Here is a 25,988-nt window from a genome sequence, read left to right as displayed (position 1 = left end):
TCCAGTAACCTTTCAGTGACTGGCCCAACGCTCTAACCACTAGGCTACTTGCCGCCCCAGGTAGTGTTGTGATTAGCAACACAACGCAGCGTAGCTAATACAGATGGGTCTGGCGGGGAGGTTAGAGGCGCGGTTGATGCTAATAGATCATTATCGGTGGTGTATTGGGGGATTTAGCAAACGCCATGTCATCCTCCTTTCTCTATTCCTCTCTGACCTCACATGGAACGCCGCTTGCCATGAGGTCCCTATGGCAACAGTTTACATCTGTGGTCAGGGGTCTCAACACGGCTGGGTTGGGCAACTAAACCTTTACACACCTCTAATGGCTACCAAACCGAGGAACTAACAGACTGGCCAACAGTGTGTGTTTAGTGTCAACGTTACTGTGTGTGTAAACCCACTATTACTACTACTACTAAACACTGTAGTTCAAGTCTAACTGTGCAGACCTCGGTAGGGGAGTGTAGATCACATCATCCCATTTCAATTCACAATCAATTTTAACACTAGGGAGGGATCATTACAACATGAGACAGTGTGCTGGGGCTACAACAGCCATGGGGGCAGGGCTTTATGGGGCGGAGGCGGGGCTTAGACAAAATGGACTCATGGAGAAAAACCTCTCATCGTTAAAATAAAACATGACAAAATCAAGGGGTTGGGCTTACTGCTCTGCCGAACCAATTACACAAAGAAGCAGAGAGAGGGGGGGGAAAGGCTAGCGGAACACCTCAATCAAATCCACTGATTGAGCAGAGCACCTCCCCCTCTCTGACTTCCTGGTTGGTGTGTTGGTGGGCGAGGCTAACAGATAGGGGAAGGCAGTGGAACACAGACGGCACTTTCAGAACACCCTGGTGCATTCTGGGAAAGCCTAGTCAATCCTCTTTCGTTACATTCCGTCTGAAGGACAGCTGTCAAGGCAACAAGGGGCCTCCTCTGATTGGTTGTCTTTGCTGGCTAAGGCACACGGGTTTGGCTGGGCCAGTGGGGGAAGATCCAAAGGCTGGCCAATAGCGGAGGCTGCAGGGCTGCCGTTCAGCTTCTGGGCCACACCCCCAGAGTTAAGACCGTCACCCTCAGAGGACTTGGGGGGGCTGGTGGAGGGGGAGGGGGTGAGGTCTGGAGGGAAGGAGAGAAAGAGTTAATGCTTATTTAAAACTACATCTAACGGTCTCTTTACATTTAGTGTGACAACACACCGCTTATTCTATGGCTTGACCTTATTCTGATGTCAAACCTTTATTCTGTTGGCAGTCACCTTTTTACCTCCTCGCCCTCCTTTCACTGGGATGTCCTTACCCCTTCTGGAGAGACGCGGGAGAGAGGGATTAGTAAAAAGTAATATTAGACTCAAGTAAGTATGGAGACAGTTTAATTTAGTGAGCAGCAGCAGTGTCTTACCCTCTCCCAGCCCCGACTGACACCACCTGCATGTTGAATCCCCCTCTGCCACGCAGTGGTTTGTTCCCGGCCCACTGCCCCACCACCATTCCGGCTATCTCCAACTTCCCTCCCTGGGGGGGGATCGACTGCAGACCTGCTCATTAAAAGACAGATAAAAGTGTGCTTGTTATCTGTTAGAAAAGTGCAGATAGAACATCAAACTTCCTGGTGCACGAACAGCGTCTCGGTTGCAGCACCAACACCTCGGCGCCTCGGATCCAGCACCGGCGCCTCGGATCAAACACCGGCGCCTCGGATCAAACACCGGCGCCTCGAAGCCGGCGCCTCGAAGCCAACGCCTCGAAGCCAACGCCTCGGCGTCTCGAAGCCAACGCCTCGGCGTCTCGGATCCAGCACCAACACCTACGCATCGCAGATGCAGCACCAATGCCTCGGATCCAACACCAACGCCTTGGCTCCTCGGATCCAGCACCAGCGCCTCGGATCCAGCGTCTCAGCGTCTTGGATCCGAAGCGTTGGTGTTGGATCCAACACATCTCGGATCCAACACCTCAGATCCAACACCAATTCCTAGGCGTCTCGGATCCAACACCAACGCCTCAGATCCAACACCAACGCCTCAGATCCAGCAACAACGCCTCAGATCCAGCAACAACGCCTCAGATCCAGCAACAACGCCTCAGATCCAGCAACAACGCCTCGGCGTCTCGAATGCAACGTCTCGGATCCAACACCTCAGATCCAACACCAATTCCTAGGCATCTTGGATCCAGCACCGATGCCCCAGATCCAGCAACAACGCCTCAGATCCAGCAACAACGCCTCAGATCCAGCAACAACGCCTCAGATCCAGCAACAACGCCTCGGCGTCTCGGATGCAGCACTAACGCCTCGGCGTCTCGAATGCAACGCCTCGGATCCAACACCAACGCCTCGGCGTCTCGGATGCAGCACCAACGCCTTGGCGTCTCGGATGCAACGCCTCGGGTCCAACACCATGCCTCGGCGTCTCGGATGCAGCACCAACGCCTCGGCGTCTCAGATGCAACGCCTCGGATCCAACACCAATGCCTCGGCATATTCGATCCAACACCAACGCCATGGCGTCTCGGATCCAACACCAGCGCATCGGCGTCTCGGATCCAACACCTTGGCGTCTCGGATCCAACACCTTGGCGTCTCGGATCCAACACCTTGGCGTCTCAGCGTCTTGGATCTTTGCATTGATCTATTGGATATGTGTGTGCACTTGTGAACGTGTGTGTGTCAGATGCTCACCTGGGAAGGCTCTGGGTCTATGCTGGGCTGGGTGTGAGTGGTGATGAGGGTGAGGATGTTGAGGGTGGTGGTGTGGCATGTTGCCCATGGGTCGGGGAGGGTAGAGGGGAGGCAGAGGGTAGAAGGGGGGAGGGGGCAGGAAGGAAGGAGGGGGGAGAGGAGGAGGAGGGGGAGGAGGACGAGAGAAGTTGATGCCCTCTAGGATGGCCTGACGCATCTTCTCCACACGAGACACCAGCTCCTCCTGTTGGACAGAAAAAATTATATATACTTATAAATCCCGGAAGTCGAGTTAGCCTTTTACATGGGTCACAGAAAGCAATTTGTCTCATGGGGGACAATGGCCATCCAACCCCCCCCCCCCCCCCGACCGACCTGTCCTTCACACATGTCGAGCAGAGCCTGGCGGTCTCGGGCGGCACGGGCCAGTTTGGTCTGGAAGAGTTTCCCGTCAAAGAAGCCCCAGGGGCAGCAGTGTTCCCATGGTAACGGCTGACCACACACATCGTTGACCAACAGAGCCGTGTCCACGCCCGCCATGAAGAGAGACGCCAGCTGCACTCCCCGACCATCTACCTTCTCCACCTACAAACACACATTAAATAATGCGTCCAATCAAAAACGCATCTTTTGATCAATGGGTAAAATAATATGTTAACTGTGCAGATAATCCTCTAAGAAACCCAATGCTCCAAACCTCATGTCTCTCATAATCCATTCCAATGGTATTGGAGTTTCTACCCCAGTAGGATGGTCAGAATGAGGGTGACTAAATCAATGGAGAAAAGGACCCCCCCCCCCTGCTGTGAAGAATTAAGGCTTCATGGCTACCTGACCCAATGAAGTGGAATTCACAGAACACAAAACAATAGAGGTCAAATGGATATTAATTTTGAGACATGACATGTTGTATTATCATATTTAGTATAAGCTTTTCATATCAATGCAAAGTCCCTGTTCTTTTTAGATTTCTCATAAAACCAACCATATGGATAAGAAGTGATGTCATAAGTTGAACATCCTTTTAGTGTCCATGGATAATGCTGAACTGTTATGGACGACTGAGTTCATCTAAGCTCTTGGTCTAAGACCCTTCACAACCAGGTGAAATATCATGTGACCTCACAGGGCCTGCTGGATCTAAAGGATCAGCCACTAGACAGTCTAACCAGGGACACACCCACCAGACAGTCTAACCAGGGACACACCCACCAGACAGTCTAACCAGGGACACACCCACCAGACAGTCTAACCAGGGACACACCCACCGGACAGTCTAACCAGGGACACACCCACCAGACAGTCTAACCAGGGACACACCCACCAGACAGTCTAACCAGGGACACACCCACCAGACAGTCTAACCAGGGACACACCCACCAGACAGTCTAACCAGGGACACACCCACCAGACAGTCTAACCAGGGACACACCCACCAGACAGTCTAACCAGGGACACACCCACCAGACAGTCTAACCAGGGACACACCCACCAGACAGTCTAACCAGGGACACACCCACCAGACAGTCTAACCAGGGACACACCCACCAGACAGTCTAACCAGGGACACACCCACCAGACAGTCTAACCAGGGACACACCCACCAGACAGTCTAACCAGGGACACACCCACCAGACAGTCTAACCAGGGACACACCCACCAGACAGTCTAACCAGGGACACACCCACCAGACAGTCTAACCAGGGACACACCCACCAGACAGTCTAACCAGGGACACACCCTAAAGGACCAGACAGTGTAACCAGGGAAACACCCTAAAGGATCAGCCACCAGACAGTGTAACCAGGGACACACCCAAAAGGATCAGAGAGTGTAACCAGGGAAACACCCTAAAGGATCAGCCATCAGACAGTGTAACCAGGGACACACCCATCAGACAGTGTAACCAGGGAAACACCCTAAAGGATCAGCCACCAGACAGTGTAACCAGGGACACACCCTAAAGGATCAGCCATCAGACAGTGTAACCAGGGACACACCCAAAAGGATCAGAGTGTAACCAGGGAAACACCCTAAAGGATCAGCCATCAGACAGTGTAACCAGGGACACACCCTAAAGGACCAGCCATCAGACAGTGTAACCAGGGACACACCCTAAAGGATCAGAGAGTGTAACCAGGGAAACACGCTAAAGGATCAGACAGTGTAACCAGGGACACACCCGAAAGGATCAGCCATCAGACAGTGTAACCAGGGACACACCCTAAAGGACCAGCCATCAGACAGCCTAACCAGGGACACACCCTAAAGGATCAGACAGTGTAACCAGGGACACACCCTAAAGGATCAGACAGTGTAACCAGGGACACACCCTAAAGGATCAGACAGTGTAAACAGGGACACACCCTAAAGGATCAGCCATCAGACAGTGTAACCAGGGAAACACCCTAAAGGACCAGCCATCAGACAGTGTAACCAGGGACACACCCTAAAGGATCAGACAGTGTAACCAGGGACACACCCTAAAGGATCAGACAGTGTAACCAGGGACACACCCTAAAGGATCAGACAGTGTAACCAGGGACACACCCTAAAGGATCAGACAGTGTAACCAGGGACACACCCTAAAGGATCAGACAGTGTAACCAGGGACACACCCTAAAGGATCAGCCATCAGACAGTGTAACCAGGGACACACCCATCAGACAGTGTAACCAGGGACACACCCTAAAGGATCAGCCATCAGACAGTCTAACCAGGGACACACCCTAAAGGATCAGACAGTGTAACCAGGGACACACCCTAAAGGATCAGACAGTGTAACCAGGGACACACCCAAAAGGATCAGCCATCAGACAGCCTAACCAGGGACACACCCTAAAGGATCAGACAGTGTAACCAGGGACACACCCTAAAGGATCAGACAGTGTAACCAGGGACACACCCTAAAGGATCAGACAGTGTAACCAGGGACACACCCTAAAGGATCAGACAGTGTAAACAGGGACACACCCTAAAGGATCAGCCATCAGACAGTGTAACCAGGGAAACACCCTAAAGGACCAGCCATCAGACAGTGTAACCAGGGACACACCCTAAAGGATCAGACAGTGTAACCAGGGACACACCCTAAAGGATCAGACAGTGTAACCAGGGACACACCCTAAAGGATCAGACAGTGTAACCAGGGACACACCCTAAAGGATCAGACAGTGTAACCAGGGAAACACCCTAAAGGATCAGCCACCAGACAGTGTAACCAGGGACACACCCAAAAGGATCAGAGAGTGTAACCAGGGAAACACCCTAAAGGATCAGCCATCAGACAGTGTAACCAGGGACACACCCATCAGACAGTGTAACCAGGGAAACACCCTAAAGGATCAGCCACCAGACAGTGTAACCAGGGACACACCCTAAAGGATCAGCCATCAGACAGTGTAACCAGGGACACACCCAAAAGGATCAGAGTGTAACCAGGGAAACACCCTAAAGGATCAGCCATCAGACAGTGTAACCAGGGACACACCCTAAAGGACCAGCCATCAGACAGTGTAACCAGGGACACACCCTAAAGGATCAGAGAGTGTAACCAGGGAAACACCCTAAAGGATCAGACAGTGTAACCAGGGACACACCCGAAAGGATCAGCCATCAGACAGCCTAACCAGGGACACACCCTAAAGGATCAGACAGTGTAACCAGGGACACACCCTAAAGGATCAGACAGTGTAACCAGGGACACACCCTAAAGGATCAGACAGTGTAACCAGGGACACACCCTAAAGGATCAGACAGTGTAACCAGGGACACACCCTAAAGGATCAGACAGTGTAACCAGGGACACACCCTAAAGGATCAGCCATCAGACAGTGTAACCAGGGACACACCCATCAGACAGTGTAACCAGGGACACACCCTAAAGGATCAGCCATCAGACAGTCTAACCAGGGACACACCCTAAAGGATCAGACAGTGTAACCAGGGACACACCCTAAAGGATCAGACAGTGTAACCAGGGACACACCCAAAAGGATCAGCCATCAGACAGCCTAACCAGGGACACACCCTAAAGGATCAGACAGTGTAACCAGGGACACACCCTAAAGGATCAGACAGTGTAACCAGGGACACACCCTAAAGGATCAGACAGTGTAAACAGGGACACACCCTAAAGGATCAGCCATCAGACAGTGTAACCAGGGAAACACCCTAAAGGACCAGCCATCAGACAGTGTAACCAGGGACACACCCTAAAGGATCAGACAGTGTAACCAGGGACACACCCTAAAGGATCAGACAGTGTAACCAGGGACACACCCTAAAGGATCAGACAGTGTAACCAGGGACACACCCTAAAGGATCAGACAGTGTAACCAGGGACACACCCTAAAGGATCAGACAGTGTAACCAGGGACACACCCTAAAGGATCAGCCATCAGACAGTGTAACCAGGGACACACCCATCAGACAGTGTAACCAGGGACACACCCTAAAGGATCAGCCATCAGACAGTGTAACCAGGGACACACCCTAAAGGATCAGACAGTGTAACCAGGGACACACCCTAAAGGATCAGACAGTGTAACCAGGGACACACCCTAAAGGACCAGCCATCACAGTGTAACCAGGGACACACCCTAAAGGATCAGCCATCAGACAGTGTAACCAGGGACACACCCATCAGACAGTGTAACCAGGGACACACCCTAAAGGATCAGCCATCAGACAGTCTAACCAGGGACACACCCATCAGACAGTGTAACCAGGGACACACCCTAAAGGATCAGACAGCCTAACCAGGGACACACCCTAAAGGATCAGCCATCAGACAGTCGAACCAGGGACACACCCAAAAGGATCAGAGAGTGTAACCAGGGAAACACCCAAAAGGATCAGCCATCAGACAGCCTAACCAGGGACACACCCTAAAGGATCAGCCATCAGACAGTGTAACCAGGGACACACCCTAAAGGACCAGCCATCAGACAGTGTAACCAGGGACACACCCTAAAGGATCAGACAGTGTAACCAGGGACACACCCTAAAGGACCAGCCATCACAGTGTAACCAGGGACACACCCTAAAGGATCAGACAGTGTAACCAGGGAAACACCCAAAAGGATCAGCCATCAGACAGCCTAACCAGGGACACACCCTAAAGGACCAGCCATCACAGTGTAACCAGGGACACACCCTAAAGGATCAGCCATCAGACAGTGTATCCAGGGACACACCCACCAGACAGTGTAACCAGGGACACACCCTAAAGGATCAGCCACCAGACAGTCTAACCAGGGACACACCCATCAGACAGTGTAACCAGGGACACACCCTAAAGGATCAGACAGTGTAACCAGGGACACAACCTAAAGGATCAGCCATCAGACAGTGTAACCAGGGACACACCCTAAAGGACCAGCCATCAGACAGTGTAACCAGGGACACACCCTAAAGGATCAGACAGTGTAACCAGGGACACACCCTAAAGGATCAGACAGTGTAACCAGGGACACACCCTAAAGGATCAGACAGTGTAACCAGGGACACACCCTAAAGGATCAGACAGTGTAACCAGGGACACACCCTAAAGGACCAGCCATCAGACAGTGTAACCAGGGACACACCCTAAAGGATCAGACAGTGTAACCAGGGACACACCCTAAAGGATCAGACAGTGTAACCAGGGACACACCCTAAAGGACCAGCCATCAGACAGTGTAACCAGGGACACACCCTAAAGGATCAGACAGTGTAACCAGGGACACACCCTAAAGGATCATCCATCAGACAGTGTAACCAGGGACACACCCATCAGACAGTGTAACCAGGGACACACCCATCAGACAGTGTAACCAGGGACACACCCTAAAGGACCAGACAGTGTAACCAGGGAAACACCCTAAAGGATCAGCCATCAGACAGTGTAACCAGGGACACACCCATCAGACAGTGTAACCAGGGACACACCCTAAAGGATCAGACAGTGTAACCAGAGACACACCCATCAGACAGTGTAACCAGGGACACACCCTGAAGGATCAGACAGTGTAACCAGAGACACACCCATCAGACAGTGTAACCAGGGACAAACCCTAAAGGATCAGCCACCAGACAGGGACACCCTAATGGATCAGCCATCAGACAGTGTAACCAGGGACACACCCTAAAGGACCAGACAGTGTAACCAGGGACACACCCATGAGACAGTGTACCCAGGGACACACCCTAAAGGATCAGCCATCAGACAGTCTAACCTGGGACACACCCATCAAACAGTGTAACCAGGGACACACCCTAAAGGATCAGACAGTGTAACCAGGGACACACCCTAAAGGATCAGACAGTGTAACCAGGGACACACCCTAAAGGACCAGCCATCACAGTGTAACCAGGGACACACCCTAAAGGATCAGCCATCAGACAGTGTAACCAGGGACACACCCATCAGACAGTGTAACCAGGGACACACCCTAAAGGATCAGCCATCAGACAGTCTAACCAGGGACACACCCATCAGACAGTGTAACCAGGGACACACCCTAAAGGATCAGACAGCCTAACCAGGGACACACCCTAAAGGATCAGCCATCAGACAGTCGAACCAGGGACACACCCAAAAGGATCAGAGAGTGTAACCAGGGAAACACCCAAAAGGATCAGCCATCAGACAGCCTAACCAGGGACACACCCTAAAGGATCAGCCATCAGACAGTGTAACCAGGGACACACCCTAAAGGACCAGCCATCAGACAGTGTAACCAGGGACACACCCTAAAGGATCAGACAGTGTAACCAGGGACACACCCTAAAGGACCAGCCATCACAGTGTAACCAGGGACACACCCTAAAGGATCAGACAGTGTAACCAGGGAAACACCCAAAAGGATCAGCCATCAGACAGCCTAACCAGGGACACACCCTAAAGGACCAGCCATCACAGTGTAACCAGGGACACACCCTAAAGGATCAGCCATCAGACAGTGTATCCAGGGACACACCCACCAGACAGTGTAACCAGGGACACACCCTAAAGGATCAGCCACCAGACAGTCTAACCAGGGACACACCCATCAGACAGTGTAACCAGGGACACACCCTAAAGGATCAGACAGTGTAACCAGGGACACAACCTAAAGGATCAGCCATCAGACAGTGTAACCAGGGACACACCCTAAAGGACCAGCCATCAGACAGTGTAACCAGGGACACACCCTAAAGGATCAGACAGTGTAACCAGGGACACACCCTAAAGGATCAGACAGTGTAACCAGGGACACACCCTAAAGGATCAGACAGTGTAACCAGGGACACACCCTAAAGGATCAGACAGTGTAACCAGGGAAACACCCTAAAGGACCAGCCATCAGACAGTGTAACCAGGGACACACCCTAAAGGATCAGACAGTGTAACCAGGGACACACCCTAAAGGATCAGACAGTGTAACCAGGGACACACCCTAAAGGACCAGCCATCAGACAGTGTAACCAGGGACACACCCTAAAGGATCAGACAGTGTAACCAGGGACACACCCTAAAGGATCAGACAGTGTAACCAGGGACACACCCATCAGACAGTGTAACCAGGGACACACCCATCAGACAGTGTAACCAGGGACACACCCATCAGACAGTGTAACCAGGGACACACCCTAAAGGACCAGACAGTGTAACCAGGGAAACACCCTAAAGGATCAGCCATCAGACAGTGTAACCAGGGACACACCCATCAGACAGTGTAACCAGGGACACACCCTAAAGGATCAGACAGTGTAACCAGAGACACACCCATCAGACAGTGTAACCAGGGACACACCCTGAAGGATCAGACAGTGTAACCAGAGACACACCCATCAGACAGTGTAACCAGGGACAAACCCTAAAGGATCAGCCACCAGACAGGGACACACCTTAATGGATCAGCCATCAGACAGTGTAACCAGGGACACACCCTAAAGGACCAGACAGTGTAACCAGGCAAACACCCTAAAGGATCAGCCATCAGACAGTGTAACCAGGGACACACCCATCAGACAGTGTAACCAGGGACACACCCTAAAGGATCACCCATCAGACAGTGTAACCAGGGACACACCCTAAAGGATCAGCCATCAGACAGTCTAACCTGGGACACACCCATCAGACAGTGTAACCAGGGACACACCCTAAAGGATCAGCCATCAGACAGTGTAACCAGGGACACACCCTAAAGGACCAGCCATCAGACAGTGTAACCAGGGACACATCCATCAGACAGTGTAACCAGGGACACACCCACCAGACAGTGTAACCAGGGACACACCCTAAAGGATCAGCCATCAGACAGTGTAACCAGGGACACACCCTAAAGGATCAGCCACCAGACAGTGTAACCAGGGAAACACCCTAAAGGATCAGCCATCAGACAGTGTAACCAGGGACACACCCTAAAAGACCAGACAGTGTAACCAGGGAAACACCCTAAAGGATCAGCCATCAGACAGTGTAACCAGGGACACATCCATCAGACAGTGTAACCAGGGACACACCCACCAGACAGTGTAACCAGGGACACACCCTAAAGGATCAGCCACCAGACAGTGTAACCAGGGAAACACCCTAAAGGATCAGCCATCAGACAGTGTAACCAGGGACACACCCTAAAGGATCAGACAGTGTAACCAGGGACACACCCTAAAGGATCAGACAGTGTAACCAGGGACACACCCTAAAGGATCAGACAGTGTAACCAGGGACACACCCTAAAGGATCAGACAGTGTAACCAGGGACACACCCTAAAGGATCAGACAGTGTAACCAGGGACACACCCTAAAGGATCAGACAGTGTAACCAGGGACACACCCTAAAGGATCAGACAGTGTAACCAGGGACACACCCTAAAGGACCAGCCATCACAGTGTAACCAGGGACACACCCTAAAGGATCAGCCATCAGACAGTGTAACCAGGGACACACCCATCAGACAGTGTAACCAGGGACACACCCTAAAGGATCAGCCATCAGACAGTATAACCAGGGACACACCCTAAAGGATCAGCCATCAGACAGTGTAACCAGGGACACACCCTAAAGGACCAGCCATCAGACAGTGTAACCAGGGACACACTCTAAAGGATCAGACAGTGTAACCAGGGACACACCCTAAAGGACCAGCCATCACAGTGTAACCAGGGACACACCCTAAAGGATCAGCCATCAGACAGTGTAACCAGGGACACACCCATCAGACAGTGTAACCAGGGACACACCCTAAAGGATCAGCCACTAGACAGTCTAACCAGGGACACACCCATCAGACAGTGTAACCAGGGACACACCCTAAAGGATCAGACAGTGTAACCAGGGACACACCCTAAAGGATCAGACAGTGTAACCAGGGACACACCCTAAAGGATCAGACAGTGTAACCAGGGACACACCCTAAAGGATCAGACAGTGTAACCAGGGACACACCCTAAAGGACCAGCCATCACAGTGTAACCAGGGACACACCCTAAAGGATCAGCCATCAGACAGTGTAACCAGGGACACACCCATCAGACAGTGTAACCAGGGACACACCCTAAAGGATCAGCCACTAGACAGTCTAACCAGGGACACACCCATCAGACAGTGTAACCAGGGACACACCCTAAAGGACCAGTCAGTGTAACCAGGGACACACCCTAAAGGATCAGCCACTAGACAGTCTAACCAGGGACACACCCATCAGACAGTGTAACCAGGGAAACACCCTAAAGGATCAGCCATCAGACAGTGTAACCAGGGACACACCCACCAGACAGTGTAACCAGGGACACACCCTAAAGGATCAGCCATCAGACAGTGTAACCAGGGACACACCCTAAAGGATCAGCCATCAGACAGTCTAACCAGGGACACACCCATCAGACAGTGTAACCAGGGAACACCCTAAAGGATCAGCCATCAGGCAGTGTAACCAGGGACACACCCTAAAGGACCAGCCATTAGACAGTGCAACCAGGGACACACCCAAAAGGATCAGACAGCCTAACCAGGGACACACTCTAAAGGATCAGCCATCAGACAGTGTAACCAGGGACACACCGTAAAGGACCAGCCATCAGACAGTGTAACCAGGGACACACCCATCAGACAGTGTAACCAGGGACACACCCATCAGACAGTGTAACCAGGGACACACCCATCAGACAGTGTAACCAGGGAAACATCCTAAAGGATCAGCCAGACGACAGTGTAACCAGGGACACACCCATCAGACAGTGTAACCAGGGACACACCCTAAAGGATCAGCCATCAGACAGTGTAACCAGGGACACACCCTAAAGGATCAGCCATCAGACAGTGTAACCAGGGACACACCCTAAAGGATCAGACAGTGTAACCAGGGACACACCCTAAAGGATCAGACAGTGTAACCAGGGACACACCCTAAAGGATCAGACAGTGTAACCAGGGACACACCCTAAAGGATCAGACAGTGTAACCAGGGACACACCCTAAAGGACCAGCCATCACAGTGTAACCAGGGACACACCCTAAAGGATCAGCCATCAGACAGTGTAACCAGGGACACACCCATCAGACAGTGTAACCAGGGACACACCCTAAAGGATCAGCCATCAGACAGTATAACCAGGGACACACCCTAAAGGATCAGCCATCAGACAGTGTAACCAGGGACACACCCTAAAGGACCAGCCATCAGACAGTGTAACCAGGGACACACCCTAAAGGATCAGACAGTGTAACCAGGGACACACCCTAAAGGACCAGCCATCACAGTGTAACCAGGGACACACCCTAAAGGATCAGCCATCAGACAGTGTAACCAGGGACACACCCATCAGACAGTGTAACCAGGGACACACCCTAAAGGATCAGCCACTAGACAGTCTAACCAGGGACACACCCATCAGACAGTGTAACCAGGGACACACCCTAAAGGACCAGTCAGTGTAACCAGGGACACACCCTAAAGGATCAGCCACTAGACAGTCTAACCAGGGACACACCCATCAGACAGTGTAACCAGGGAAACACCCTAAAGGATCAGCCATCAGACAGTGTAACCAGGGACACACCCACCAGACAGTGTAACCAGGGACACACCCTAAAGGATCAGCCATCAGACAGTGTAACCAGGGACACACCCTAAAGGATCAGCCATCAGACAGTCTAACCAGGGACACACCCATCAGACAGTGTAACCAGGGAACACCCAAAAGGATCAGACAGCCTAACCAGGGACACACTCTAAAGGATCAGCCATCAGACAGTGTAACCAGGGACACACCGTAAAGGACCAGCCATCAGACAGTGTAACCAGGGACACACCCTAAAGGATCAGCCACTAGACAGTCTAACCAGGGACACACCCAAAAGGATCAGCCATCAGACAGTGTAACCAGGGACACACCCAAAAGGATCAGACAGCCTAACCAGGGACACACTCTAAAGGACCAGCCATCAGACAGTGCAACCAGGGACACACCCTAAAGGATCAGCCACTAGACAGTCTAACCAGGGACACACCCAAAAGGATCAGCCATCAGACAGTGTAACCAGGGACACACCCAAAAGGATCAGACAGTGTAACCAGGGACACACTCTAAAGGATCAGCCATCAGACAGTGTAACCAGGGACACACCGTAAAGGACCAGCCATCAGACAGTGTAACCAGGGACACACCCATCAGACAGTGTAACCAGGGACACACCCATCAGACAGTGTAACCAGGGACACACCCATCAGACAGTGTAACCAGGGAAACATCCTAAAGGATCAGCCAGACGACAGTGTAACCAGGGACACACCCATCAGACAGTGTAACCAGGGACACACCCTAAAGGATCAGCCATCAGACAGTGTAACCAGGGACACACCCTAAAGGATCAGCCATCAGACAGTGTAACCAGGGACACACCCTAAAGGATCAGACAGTGTAACCAGGGACACACCCTAAAGGATCAGACAGTGTAACCAGGGACACACCCTAAAGGATCAGACAGTGTAACCAGGGACACACCCTAAAGGATCAGACAGTGTAACCAGGGACACACCCTAAAGGATCAGACAGTGTAACCAGGGACACACCATAAAGGATCAGCCATCAGACAGTGTAACCAGGGACACACCCTAAAGGATCAGCCATCAGACAGTGTAACCAGGGACACACCCTAAAGGATCAGACAGTGTAACCAGGGACACACCATAAAGGACCAGCCATCAGACAGTCGAACCAGGGACACACCCATCAGACAGTGTAACCAGGGAAACATCCTAAAGGATCAGCCAGACGACAGTGTAACCAGGGACACACACTAAAAGATAAGCCCACGAGGGACCACCAAAACTCAGGACAAAGGAGAACGTACAGACCCCTCAACTCAGGACAAAGGAGAACGTACGGACCCCTCAACTCAGGACAAAGGAGAACGTACGGACCACTCAACTCAGGACAAAGGAGAACGCACAAACCCCTCAACTCAGGACAACGGAGAACACACAAACCCCTCAACTCAGGACAAAGGAGAACGCACAAACCCCTCAACTCAGGACAAAGGAGAACGCACAAGATATTTTTATTTTGTTCACACAACTTTTAGAATTAGGTTTTTTCTGTATTTTTACTATTCTCCAGAATAATAGTGAAGACATCACAACTATGAAATAACACATGGAATCATGTAGTAACCAAATAAAGTGTTAAACAAATCAAAATGTATTTTATATTTGAGATTCTTCAAGTAGCCACCCTTTGCCTTGACAGCTTTGCACACTCTTGGCATTCTCTCAACCAGTTTCACGAGGTAGTCACCTGGAATGCATTTCAATAAACAGGTATTTATATTAATTATGGATCCTATTAGTTCCTGACAAGGCGGCAGCTACTCTTCCTGTGTTTTATTATGGATCACCATTAGTTCCTGCCAAGGCAGCAGCTATTCTTCCTGGGGTTTGTTATGGATCACCATTAGTTCCTGCCAAGGCAGCAGCTACTCTTCCTGTGTTTTATTATGGATCCCTATTAGTTCCTGTCAAGGCAGAAGCTACTATTCCTGGTGTATTATTATGGATCACCATTAGTTCCTGCCAAGGCAGCAGCTACTCTTCCTGGGGTTTATTACGGATCCCCAATAGTTCCTGCCAAGGCAGCAGCTACTCTTCCTGGGGTTTATTATGGATCCAAATTAGTTCCTGCCAAGGCAGCAGCTACTCTTCCTGGGGTTTGTTATGGAACACCATTAGTTCCTGCCAAGGCAGAAGCTACTCTTCCTGGGGTTTATTATGGATCCCCATTAGTTCCTGTCGAGGCAGAAGCTACTCTTCCTGGGGTTTATTATGGATCCCTATTAGTTCCTGTCGAGGCAGAAGCTACTCTTCCTGGGGTTTATTATGGATCCCCATTAGTTCCTGTCGAGGCAGAAGCTACTCTTCCTGGGGTTTATTATGGATCCCTATTAGTTCCTGTCGAGGCAGAAGCTACTCTTCCTGGGGTTTATTATGGATCCATATTAGTTCCTGTCGAGGCAGAAGCTACTCTTACATTGGGTCCAGCAAAATTAAGTAAGTTTATACAATTTTAAAAACATTACAATACATTCACAACACATTGTGTGCCCTCAGGCCCCTACTCCACTACTACCACATACAGTACAAAATCCATGTGTGTGTGTGTCGTGCGCATGTCGTCGTGTGTCTGTGCCTGTGTGTGTGTCTTCACAGTCCCCGCTGTTCCATAAGGTGTATTTTTACCTGCTTTTTAAATCTGATTCTACTGCTGCATCAGTTACCTGATGTGGAATAGAGTTCCATGTAGTCATGTCTCTATGTACTACTGTGGAATAGAGTTCCATGTAGTCATGGCTCTATGTAGTACTGTGGAATAGAGTTCCATGTAGTCATGGCTCTATGTAGTACTGTGGAATAGAGTTCCATGTGGTCATGGCTCTATGTAGTACTGTGGAATAGAGTTCCATGTGGTCATGGCTCTATGTACTACTGTGGAATAGAGTTCCATGTAGTCATGGCTCTATGTAGTACTGTGCACCTCCAATAGTCTGTTCTGGACTTGGGGACTTTGAAGAGACCTCTGGTGACATGTCTTGTGGGGTATGAATGGGTGCCTTGCTGATAGTGCTGTTAAGAAGGTAGAAACTAGAGCCCGTAGGACCTGCCTTGTTGATAGTGTTGTTAAGATGGTAGAAACTAGGGCCCGTAGGACCTGCCTTGCTGATAGTGTTGTTAAGATGGTAGAAACTAGGGCCTGTAGGACCTGCCTTGCTGATAGTGCTGTTAAGAAGGTAGAAACTAGGGCCTGTAGGACCTGCCTTGTTGATAGTGTTGTTAAGATGGTAGAAACTAGGGCCCGTAGGACCTGCCTTGTTGATAGTGTTGTTAAGATGGTAGAAACTAGGGCCCGTAGGACCTGCCTTGTTGATAGTGTTGTTAAGATGGTAGAAACTAGGGCCTGTAGGACCTGCCTTGTTGATAGTGTTGTTAAGATGGTAGAAACTAGGGCCCGTAGGAGATGCCTTGTTGATAGTGTTGTTAAGATGGTAGAAACTAGGGCCCGTAGGAGCTGCCTTGTTGATAGTGTTGTTAAGATGGTAGAAACTAGGGCCCGTAGGAGCTGCCTTGTTGATAGTGTTGTTAAGATGGTAGAAACTAGGGCCCGTAGGACCTGCCTTGTTGATAGTGTTGTTAAGATGGTAGAAACTAGGGCCCGTAGGAGCTGCCTTGTTGATAGTGTTGTTAAGATGGTAGAAACTAGGGCCCGTAGGAGCTGCCTTGTTGATAGTGTTGTTAAGATGGTAGAAACTAGGGCCCGTAGGACCTGCCTTGTTGATAGTGTTGTTAAGAAGGTAGAAACTAGGGCCTGTAGGACCTGCCTTGTTGATAGTGTTGTTAAGATGGTAGAAACTAGGGCCTGTATGACCTGCCTTGTTGATAGTGTTGTTAAGATGGTAGAAACTAGAGCCCGTAGGACCTGCCTTGTTGATAGTGTTGTTAAGATGGTAGAAACTAGGGCCCGTAGGACCTGCCTTGTTGATAGTGTTGTTAAGATGGTAGAAACTAGGGCCCGTAGGACCTGCCTTGTTGATAGTGTTGTTAAGATGGTAGAAACTAGGGCCTGTAGGACCCTGCCTTGTTGATAGTGTTGTTAAGATGGTAGAAACTAGGGCCTGTAGGACCTGCCTTGTTGATAGTGTTGTTAAGATGGTAGAAACTAGGGCCTGTAGGACCTGCCTTGTTGATAGTGTTGTTAAGAAGGTAGAAACTAGGGCCTGTAGGACCTGCCTTGTTGATAGTGTTGTTAAGATGGTAGAAACTAGGGCCCGTAGGACCTGCCTTGTTGATAGTGTTGTTAAGATGGTAGAAACTAGGGCCCGTAGGACCTGCCTTGTTGATAGTGTTGTTAAGATGGTAGAAACTAGGGCCTGTAGGACCTACCTTGTTGATAGTGTTGTTAAGATGGTAGAAACTAGGGCCTGTAGGACCTACCTTGTTGATAGTGCTGTTAAGATGGTAGAAACTAGGGCCTGTAGGACCTGCCTTGTTGATAGTGTTGTTAAGAAGGTAGAAACTAGGGCCTGTAGGACCTGCCTTGTTGATAGTGTTGTTAAGAAGGTAGAAACTAGGACCTGTATGACCTGCCTTGTTGATAGTGTTGTTAAGGTAGAAACTAGGGCCTGTAGGACCTGCCTTGTTGATAGTGTTGTTAAGAAGGTAGAAACTAGGGCCTGTAGGACCTGCCTTGCTGATAGTGTTGTTAAGAAGGTAGAAACTAGGGCCTGTAGGACCTGCCTTGCTGATAGTGCTGTTAAGAAGGTAGAAACTAGGGCCTGTAGGACCTGCCTTGTTGATAGTGTTGTTAAGAAGGTAGAAACTAGGACCTGTATGACCTGCCTTGTTGATAGTGTTGTTAAGGTAGAAAATAGGGCCTGTAGGACCTGCCTTGTTGATCGTGTTGTTAAGAAGGTAGAAACTAGGACCTGTATGACCTGCCTTGTTGATAGTGTTGTTAAGGTAGAAACTAGGGCCCGTAGGACCTGCCTTGTTGATAGTGTAGTTAAGATGGTAGAAACTAGGGCCCGTAGGACCTGCCTTGTTGATAGTGTTGTTAAGATGGCAGAAACTAGGGCCTGTAGGACCTGCCTTGTTGATAGTGTTGTTAAGATGGTAGAAACTAGGGCCCGTAGGACCTGCCTTGTTGATAGTGTTGTTAAGATGGTAGAAACTAGGGCCCGTAGGACCTGCCTTGTTGATAGTGTTGTTAAGATGATAGAAACTAGGGCCCGTAGGAGCTGCCTTGTTGATAGTGTTGTTAAGATGGTAGAAACTAGGGCCCGTAGGAGCTGCCTTGTTGATAGTGTTGTTAAGATGGTAGAAACTAGGGCCCGTAGGACCTGCCTTGTTGATAGTGTTGTTAAGAAGGTAGAAACTAGGGCCTGTAGGACCTGCCTTGTTGATAGTGTTGTTAAGATGGTAGAAACTAGGGCCTGTATGACCTGCCTTGTTGATAGTGTTGTTAAGATGGTAGAAACTAGAGCCCGTAGGACCTGCCTTGTTGATAGTGTTGTTAAGATGGTAGAAACTAGGGCCTGTAGGACCTGCCTTGTTGATAGTGTTGTTAAGATGGTAGAAACTAGGGCCCGTAGGACCTGCCTTGTTGATAGTGTTGTTAAGATGGTAGAAACTAGGGCCTGTAGGACCCTGCCTTGTTGATAGTGTTGTTAAGATGGTAGAAACTAGGGCCCGTAGGAGATGCCTTGTTGATAGTGTTGTTAAGATGGTAGAAACTAGGGCCCGTAGGACCTGCCTTGTTGATAGTGTTGTTAAGATGGTAGAAACTAGGGCCTGTAGGACCTGCCTTGTTGATAGTGTTGTTAAGATGGTAGAAACTAGGGCCTGTAGGACCTGCCTTGTTGATAGTGTTGTTAAGAAGGTAGAAACTAGGGCCTGTAGGACCTGCCTTGTTGATAGTGTTGTTAAGATGGTAGAAACTAGGGCCCGTAGGACCTGCCTTGTTGATAGTGTTGTTAAGATGGTAGAAACTAGGGCCCGTAGGACCTGCCTTGTTGATAGTGTTGTTAAGATGGTAGAAACTAGGGCCTGTAGGACCTACCTTGTTGATAGTGTTGTTAAGATGGTAGAAACTAGGGCCTGTAGGACCTACCTTGTTGATAGTGCTGTTAAGATGGTAGAAACTAGGGCCTGTAGGACCTGCCTTGTTGATAGTGTTGTTAAGAAGGTAGAAACTAGGGCCTGTAGGACCTGCCTTGTTGATAGTGTTGTTAAGAAGGTAGAAACTAGGACCTGTATGACCTGCCTTGTTGATAGTGTTGTTAAGGTAGAAACTAGGGCCTGTAGGACCTGCCTTGTTGATAGTGTTGTTAAGAAGGTAGAAACTAGGGCCTGTAGGACCTGCCTTGTTGATAGTGTTGTTAAGAAGGTAGAAACTAGGGCCTGTAGGACCTGCCTTGTTGATAGTGTTGTTAAGAAGGCAGGGTAGCACTTTATTATAGACAGACTTCTCCCCATCTTAGCTACTGTTGTATCAGTATGTTTTGACCATGACAGTTTACAATCCAGGGTTACTCCAAGCAGTTTATTCACCTCAACTTGCTCAATTTCCACATTGTTCACTACAAGATTCAGTTGAGGTTTAGAGTTCAGTGAATGATTTGTCCCAAATACAATGCTTTTAGTTTTGAAAATATTTTTGGTGTGCCTTCTTAAAAGTTCATTAGTGGAATTTAATTCCTTCTTAAAGTGTTTCAGCCAATCAGTTGTGTTGTGACAAGGTAGGGGTGGTATACAGAAGACAGCCCTATTTGGTAAAAGACCAAGTCCATATTATGGCAAGAACAGCTCAAATAAGCAAAGACAAACGACAGTCCATCATTACTTTAAGACATGAAGGTCAGACGAGACGGAAGTTTCTTCAAGTGCAGTCGCAAAAACCATCAAGTGCTGTGATGAAACTGGCTCTCATGAGGACCACCACAGGAAGGGAAGACCCAGAGTTACCTCTGCTGCAGAGGATAAGTTCATTTGCAGCCAAAATAAATGCTTCACAGAGTTCAAGCAACAGACATCTCAACATCAACTGTCAGAGGAGACTGCGTGAATCAGGCCTTCATGGTTGAATTGCTGAAGAGAAACCACTACTAAAGGACACCAATAAGAAGAAGAGACTTGCTTAGGCCAAGAAACATGAGCAGTGGACGTTAGACCGGTGGAGATCTGTCCTTTGATCATCTGTTCCCACCTCCATGTCTTTGTGAGACGCGGTGTGGGTGAACAGATGATCTCCACATGTGTGGTTCCAACCGTGAAGCGGAGGTGATGGTGCTGTGCTGGTGACACTGTCAGCGATTTAATTAGAATTCAAGGCACACTTAACCAGCATGACTACCACAGCATTCTGCAGCGATACGCCATCCCATCTGCTTTACGCTTAGTGGGACTATCATTTGTTTTTCAACGGGACAATGACCCAAAACACACCTCCAGGATGTGTAAGAGCAATTTTACCAAGTGATGGAGTGCTGCATCAGATGACCTGGCCTCCACAATCACCCGACCTCAACCCAATTGAGATGGTTTGGGATGAGTCTTGGGAACTAATTCAAGACTGGTGGGAAAGCATTCCAGGTGAAGCTGGTTGAGAAAATGCCAAGAATGTGCAAAGCTGTCAGCTGGATACTTTGAAGAAAATATATTTGGATTTGTTTAACACTTTTTTGGTTATTATAATAATTAGTAATTTCACATTTTAGTCACTTAGCAGATGCTCTTATACAAAAGCGACTTACAGCAGCAATTAGGGTTATGTGCCATGCTCAAGGGCACATGGACATATTTTTCATCTAGGTGGCTCAGGGATTCGAACCAGCGACCTTTTGGTTCCTGACGCTTTTTACCGCTTGTCTACCTGCCGCACCGCTCCTCGCCACAGATATCTCCTCGTCTCCACACATATGCTCCCTTATGTACCACTTCAACTGTCTACCACCCACTCATCGTCTCTCTCTTCTCCCTGCTGACCCAGCTACACCCATGTACAAGTGGGCAACTAACATCGGGTCCCTCTCTTCGAGAATGTGCAGGAAAAGGTTCCTCTCCTCCTCACTCCATGACTCAAACTATTGGGTCCAGAGGCGCAGTTGATGCTCAAAGATATGATGGGCTGTCCTGAACCTGTAGCATACTGGCACAGCTTTCCCCAACAGGTCTACAGCAATGGCTCCCTCTGGGAAGTGCTCAGGAACCAGCTGTACCTTCACACTGGACCTGGTCCAGCAGTGTTGGCTGTGTCTAGTGTGTGTTGTACCTTCAGTTCCTGTAGCTGGTCTGGTTCGTAGAGCTGGTTAGAGACTGCCTGGGCCAGGAAGGCATCTAACTCATGTCTCTGTAGAATACGACCACCTGGCCACTGCATCATATACCTGTTAACATCACACACACCTGTTAATATCACACATGTCTCTGTAGATTTCCACCACCTGGCCACTGCATCAAATACCTGTTAACACACACACACCACTCACACCCTTCCAGTCTCACCTGAGCACGCAGCATACAGACGTGGTACACACACACACACCTCTCACACCCTTCCAGTCTCACCTGAGCACGCAGCACATGAGCAGAAGGTGTTGTGGGACCTGAGCAGGGTTGAGTAAGGCAGGACAGTCAGAGCGCAGACAGGCTAGGAAAGCTCTGGTCCTCCGGGAGCGATCTTCACTGGCTCTACCAAGCCACAGCCTCCGCAGGTTAGGACAGGTCCACTCTCTGAAGCACAGCGCTGGAACCAGCTCCGGGGTCAGGGCCGACTTCGACTTCCCACTGGACCACTCCTTCACTATCACTGGAGGAACTGCAGGACGATGAGAAGAACACATTCTCTTTTACAATAACAACCTAACCAACAACATAAACAAATGAGCTGTGCAGCAAAGCAGACAGGTGACTGGACGAGACAAAGCCGACAGGTGACTGGACGAGACAAAGCAGACAGCTGACTGGACGAGACAAAGCAGAAAGGTGACTGGACGAGACAAAGCAGACAGCTGACTGGACGAGACAAAGCAGACAGCTGACTGGACTAGACAAAGCAGACAGCTGACTGGACGAGACAAAGCAGACAGGTGACTGGACGAGACAAAGCAGACAGCTGACTGGACGAGACAAAGCAGACAGGTGACTGGACTAGACAAAGCAGACAGGTGACTGGACTAGACAAAGCAGACAGGTGACTGGACGAGACAAAGCAGACAGGTGACTGGACGAGACAAAGCAGACAGGTGACTGGACGAGACAAAGCAGACAGGTGACTGGACGAGACAAAGCAGACAGCTGACTGGACGAGACAAAGCAGACAGGCGACTGGACGAGACAAAGCAGACAGGCGACTGGACGAGACAAAGCAGACAGGTGACTGGACGAGACAAAGCAGACAGCTGACTGGACGAGACAAAGCAGACAGGTGACTGGACGAGACAAAGCAGACAGGTGACTGGACCACTCCTTCACTATCACTGGAGGAACTGGAGGGGTTAACAACCAGGGAGAGAAAGAGACAAGACAAACAACCAGGGAGAGACAGAGCCAAGACAAACAACCAGGGAGAGAAAGAGACAAGACAAACAACCAGGGAGAGACAGAGCCAAGACAAACAGCCAGGGAGAGAAAGAGACAAGACAAACAACCAGGGAGAGATAGAGACAAGACAAACAACCAGGGACAGAAAGAGACAAGACAAACAACCAGGGAGAGACAGAGACAAGACAAACAACCAGGGAGAGAAAGAGACAAGACAAACAACCAGGGAGAGACAGAGACAAGACAAACAACCAGGGAGAGACAGAGACAAGACAAACAACCAGGGAGAGAAAGGGACAAGACAAACAACCAGGGAGAGAAAGAGACAAGACAAACAACCAGGGAGAGAAAGAGACAAGACAAACAACCAGGGAGAGAAAGACAAGACAAACAACCAGGGAGAGAAAGACAAGACAAACAACCAGGGAGAGAAAGAGACAACACAAACAACCAGGGAGAGAAAGAGACAAGACAAACAACCAGGGAGAGATAGAGAGAGTGGAAAAGTAAGACAATAGGACAAGCAAAACTAAATTGTTTCCTTCCTCCCTCCCTCACCTTCGAGGGGTCCTCTGTTGCGCATGGCGAGTCTCTCGAGGCGTCGGTGTGTTTCGGCTAGGCTGAAGAGGACCCCATAGCTGTACTGTCTGGCTGCTCTGAACAGCAGAGAGGCTGGAGGCAGTTCACTGTTACAATCATCTTCTATACACACCGCCATCTTTATCTCTCCCTGAGAGGGATGAGGAGAGAGTGAGATGTGTGACCATATTAGAGAGACATATTTCCCTCAGATTACACAGATCCACAAAGAATTTGAAAACAAACCCAATTTTGATAAACTCCCATATCTGCTGGGTGAAATTCCAGTTTGACATCACAGCAGCAAGATTTGTAACCTGTTGCCACATGATTGTAAATACAACACGTATTTATGCCTGTTTATTTTATCTTGTGTCCTTTACCATTTGTACATTGTTAAAACACTATATATATATAATATGACATTTGTAATGTCTTTATTGGAGAGAGAGATTTGGAGAGAGAGAGAGATGAGGAGAGGGGGATGGAGAGAGAGGAGGAGAGAGAGATGGAGAGAGGGATGGAGAGAGAGATGGAGAGAGGGATGGAGAGAGGGATGGAGAGAGGGATGGAGAGAGAGAGAGGGATGGAGAGAGGGATGGAGAGAGAGAGGGATGGAGAGAGAGAGGGATAGAGAGAGAGAGGGATAGAGAGAGGGGGATGGAGAGAGAGAGAGAGATGGAGAGAGAGAGGGATGGAGAGAGAGGGATGGAGAGAGAGGAGGAGAGAGATGGATGGAGAGAGAGGGATGGAGAGAGAGGAGGAGAGAGATGGATGGAGAGAGAGCAGGATGGAGAGATAGAAAGGGATGGAGAGAGAGAGAAAGGGATGGAGAGAGATGGAGAGAGAGAGAAAGGGATGGAGAGAGATGGAGAGAGAGAGATGGAGAGAGGGATGGAGAGAGATGGAGAGAGGGATGGAGAGAGATGGAGAGAGAGAGGGATGGAGAGAGAGAGAGGGATGGAGAGAGAGAGGGATGGAGAGAGAGAGAGAGAGAGAGAGGGATGGAGAGAGAGAGAGAGGGATGGAGAGAGAGAGAGAGTGATGGAGAGAGAGAGAGAGTGATGGAGAGAGAGAGAGAGAGAGAGTGATGTAGAGAGAGAGAGTGATGTAGAGAGAGAGAGAGTGATGGAGAGAGAGAGAGAGTGATGGAGAGAGAGAGAGAGTGATGGAGAGAGAGAGAGAGTGATGGAGAGAGAGAGAGAGTGATGGAGAGAGAGAGAGAGTGATGGAGAGAGAGAGAGAGTGATGGAGAGAGAGAGAGAGTGATGGAGAGAGAGAGAGTGATGTAGAGAGAGAGAGTGATGTAGAGAGAGAGAGTGATGTAGAGAGAGAGAGAGAGAGTGATGGAGAGAGAGAGAGAGTGATGTAGAGAGAGTGATGTAGAGAGAGAGAGTGATGGAGAGAGAGGGATGGAGAGAGAGGGATGGAGAGAGAGAGGGATGGAGAGAGATGGAGAGGGATGGAGAGAGATGGAGAGGGAGAGAGAGAGATGGAGAGAGAGAGAGGGATGGAGAGAGAGGGATGGAGAGAGAGAGAGGGATGGAGAGAGAGAGAGGGATGAGAGAGAGAGAGGGATGAGAGAGAGGGATGGAGAGAGAGAGAGAGGGATGAAGAGGGAGAGAGAGGGATGGAGAGAGAGAGGGATGGAGAGAGAGGGAGGGATGGAGAGAGAGGGAGAGAGGGATGGAGAGGGAGAGAGGGATGGAGAGAGGAAGAGAGGGATGGAGAGAGGGAGAGAGGAATGGAGAGAGAGAGAGAGGGATGGAGAGAGAGAGAGAGGGATGGAGAGAGGGAGAGAGGGATGGAGAGAGAGAGAGAGGGATGGAGGGAGAGAGGGATGAGAGAGAGAGAGAGAGATGGAGAGAGAGAGAGAGAGAGAGTGATGGAGAGAGAGAGAGTGATGGAGAGAGAGAGGGAGATGGAGAGAGAGAGGGAGATGTAGAGAGAGAGGGAGATGTAGAGAGAGAGGGAGATGTAGAGAGAGAGAGGGAGATGTAGAAAGAGAGAGGGAGATGTAGAGAGAGAGTGGGAGATGTAGAGAGAGAGTGATGTAGAGAGAGGGAGATGTAGAGAGAGGGAGATGTAGAGAGAGAGGGAGATGTAGAGAGAGAGGGAGATGTAGAGAGAGAGAGAGAGGGCGATGTAGAGAGAGAGAGAGG

The 25,988-nt window shown here is 49.8% G+C and overlaps 1 protein-coding gene across 2 annotated transcripts in view; it reads right to left on the bottom strand.

The window, feature by feature from the left end:
* Positions 1-943: 943 nt before the first annotated feature.
* The window catches only part of LOC135503817 (constitutive coactivator of PPAR-gamma-like protein 2), a 77,435-nt gene continuing 52,390 nt past the window's right edge, over positions 944-25,988 (bottom strand). The window contains exons 9-16 of one of the 2 annotated variants that reach the window (XM_064921954.1): positions 23,806-23,977; positions 22,273-22,522; positions 21,977-22,091; positions 3,064-3,273; positions 2,689-2,932; positions 1,408-1,543; positions 1,244-1,310; positions 944-1,125 (exon numbers count right to left, since the gene is read on the bottom strand). In XM_064921954.1, coding sequence (XP_064778026.1) covers positions 1,042-1,125; positions 1,244-1,310; positions 1,408-1,543; positions 2,689-2,932; positions 3,064-3,273; positions 21,977-22,091; positions 22,273-22,522; positions 23,806-23,977 — 1,278 coding nt within the window. In that variant the 3' untranslated portion in view covers positions 944-1,041. The remainder of the gene's footprint in view (positions 1,126-1,243; positions 1,311-1,407; positions 1,544-2,688; positions 2,933-3,063; positions 3,274-21,976; positions 22,092-22,272; positions 22,523-23,805; positions 23,978-25,988) is intronic. The other variant, XM_064921956.1, reaches the window with a different exon arrangement.

The sequence above is a fragment of the Oncorhynchus masou genome, chromosome 18, assembly GCF_036934945.1.
Source record: "Oncorhynchus masou masou isolate Uvic2021 chromosome 18, UVic_Omas_1.1, whole genome shotgun sequence".
Taxonomy (NCBI): Eukaryota; Metazoa; Chordata; class Actinopteri; order Salmoniformes; family Salmonidae; genus Oncorhynchus; species Oncorhynchus masou.
Note: the sequence above shows the minus strand (reverse complement) of the source record. Positions and strands in the feature narration are given on the sequence as shown.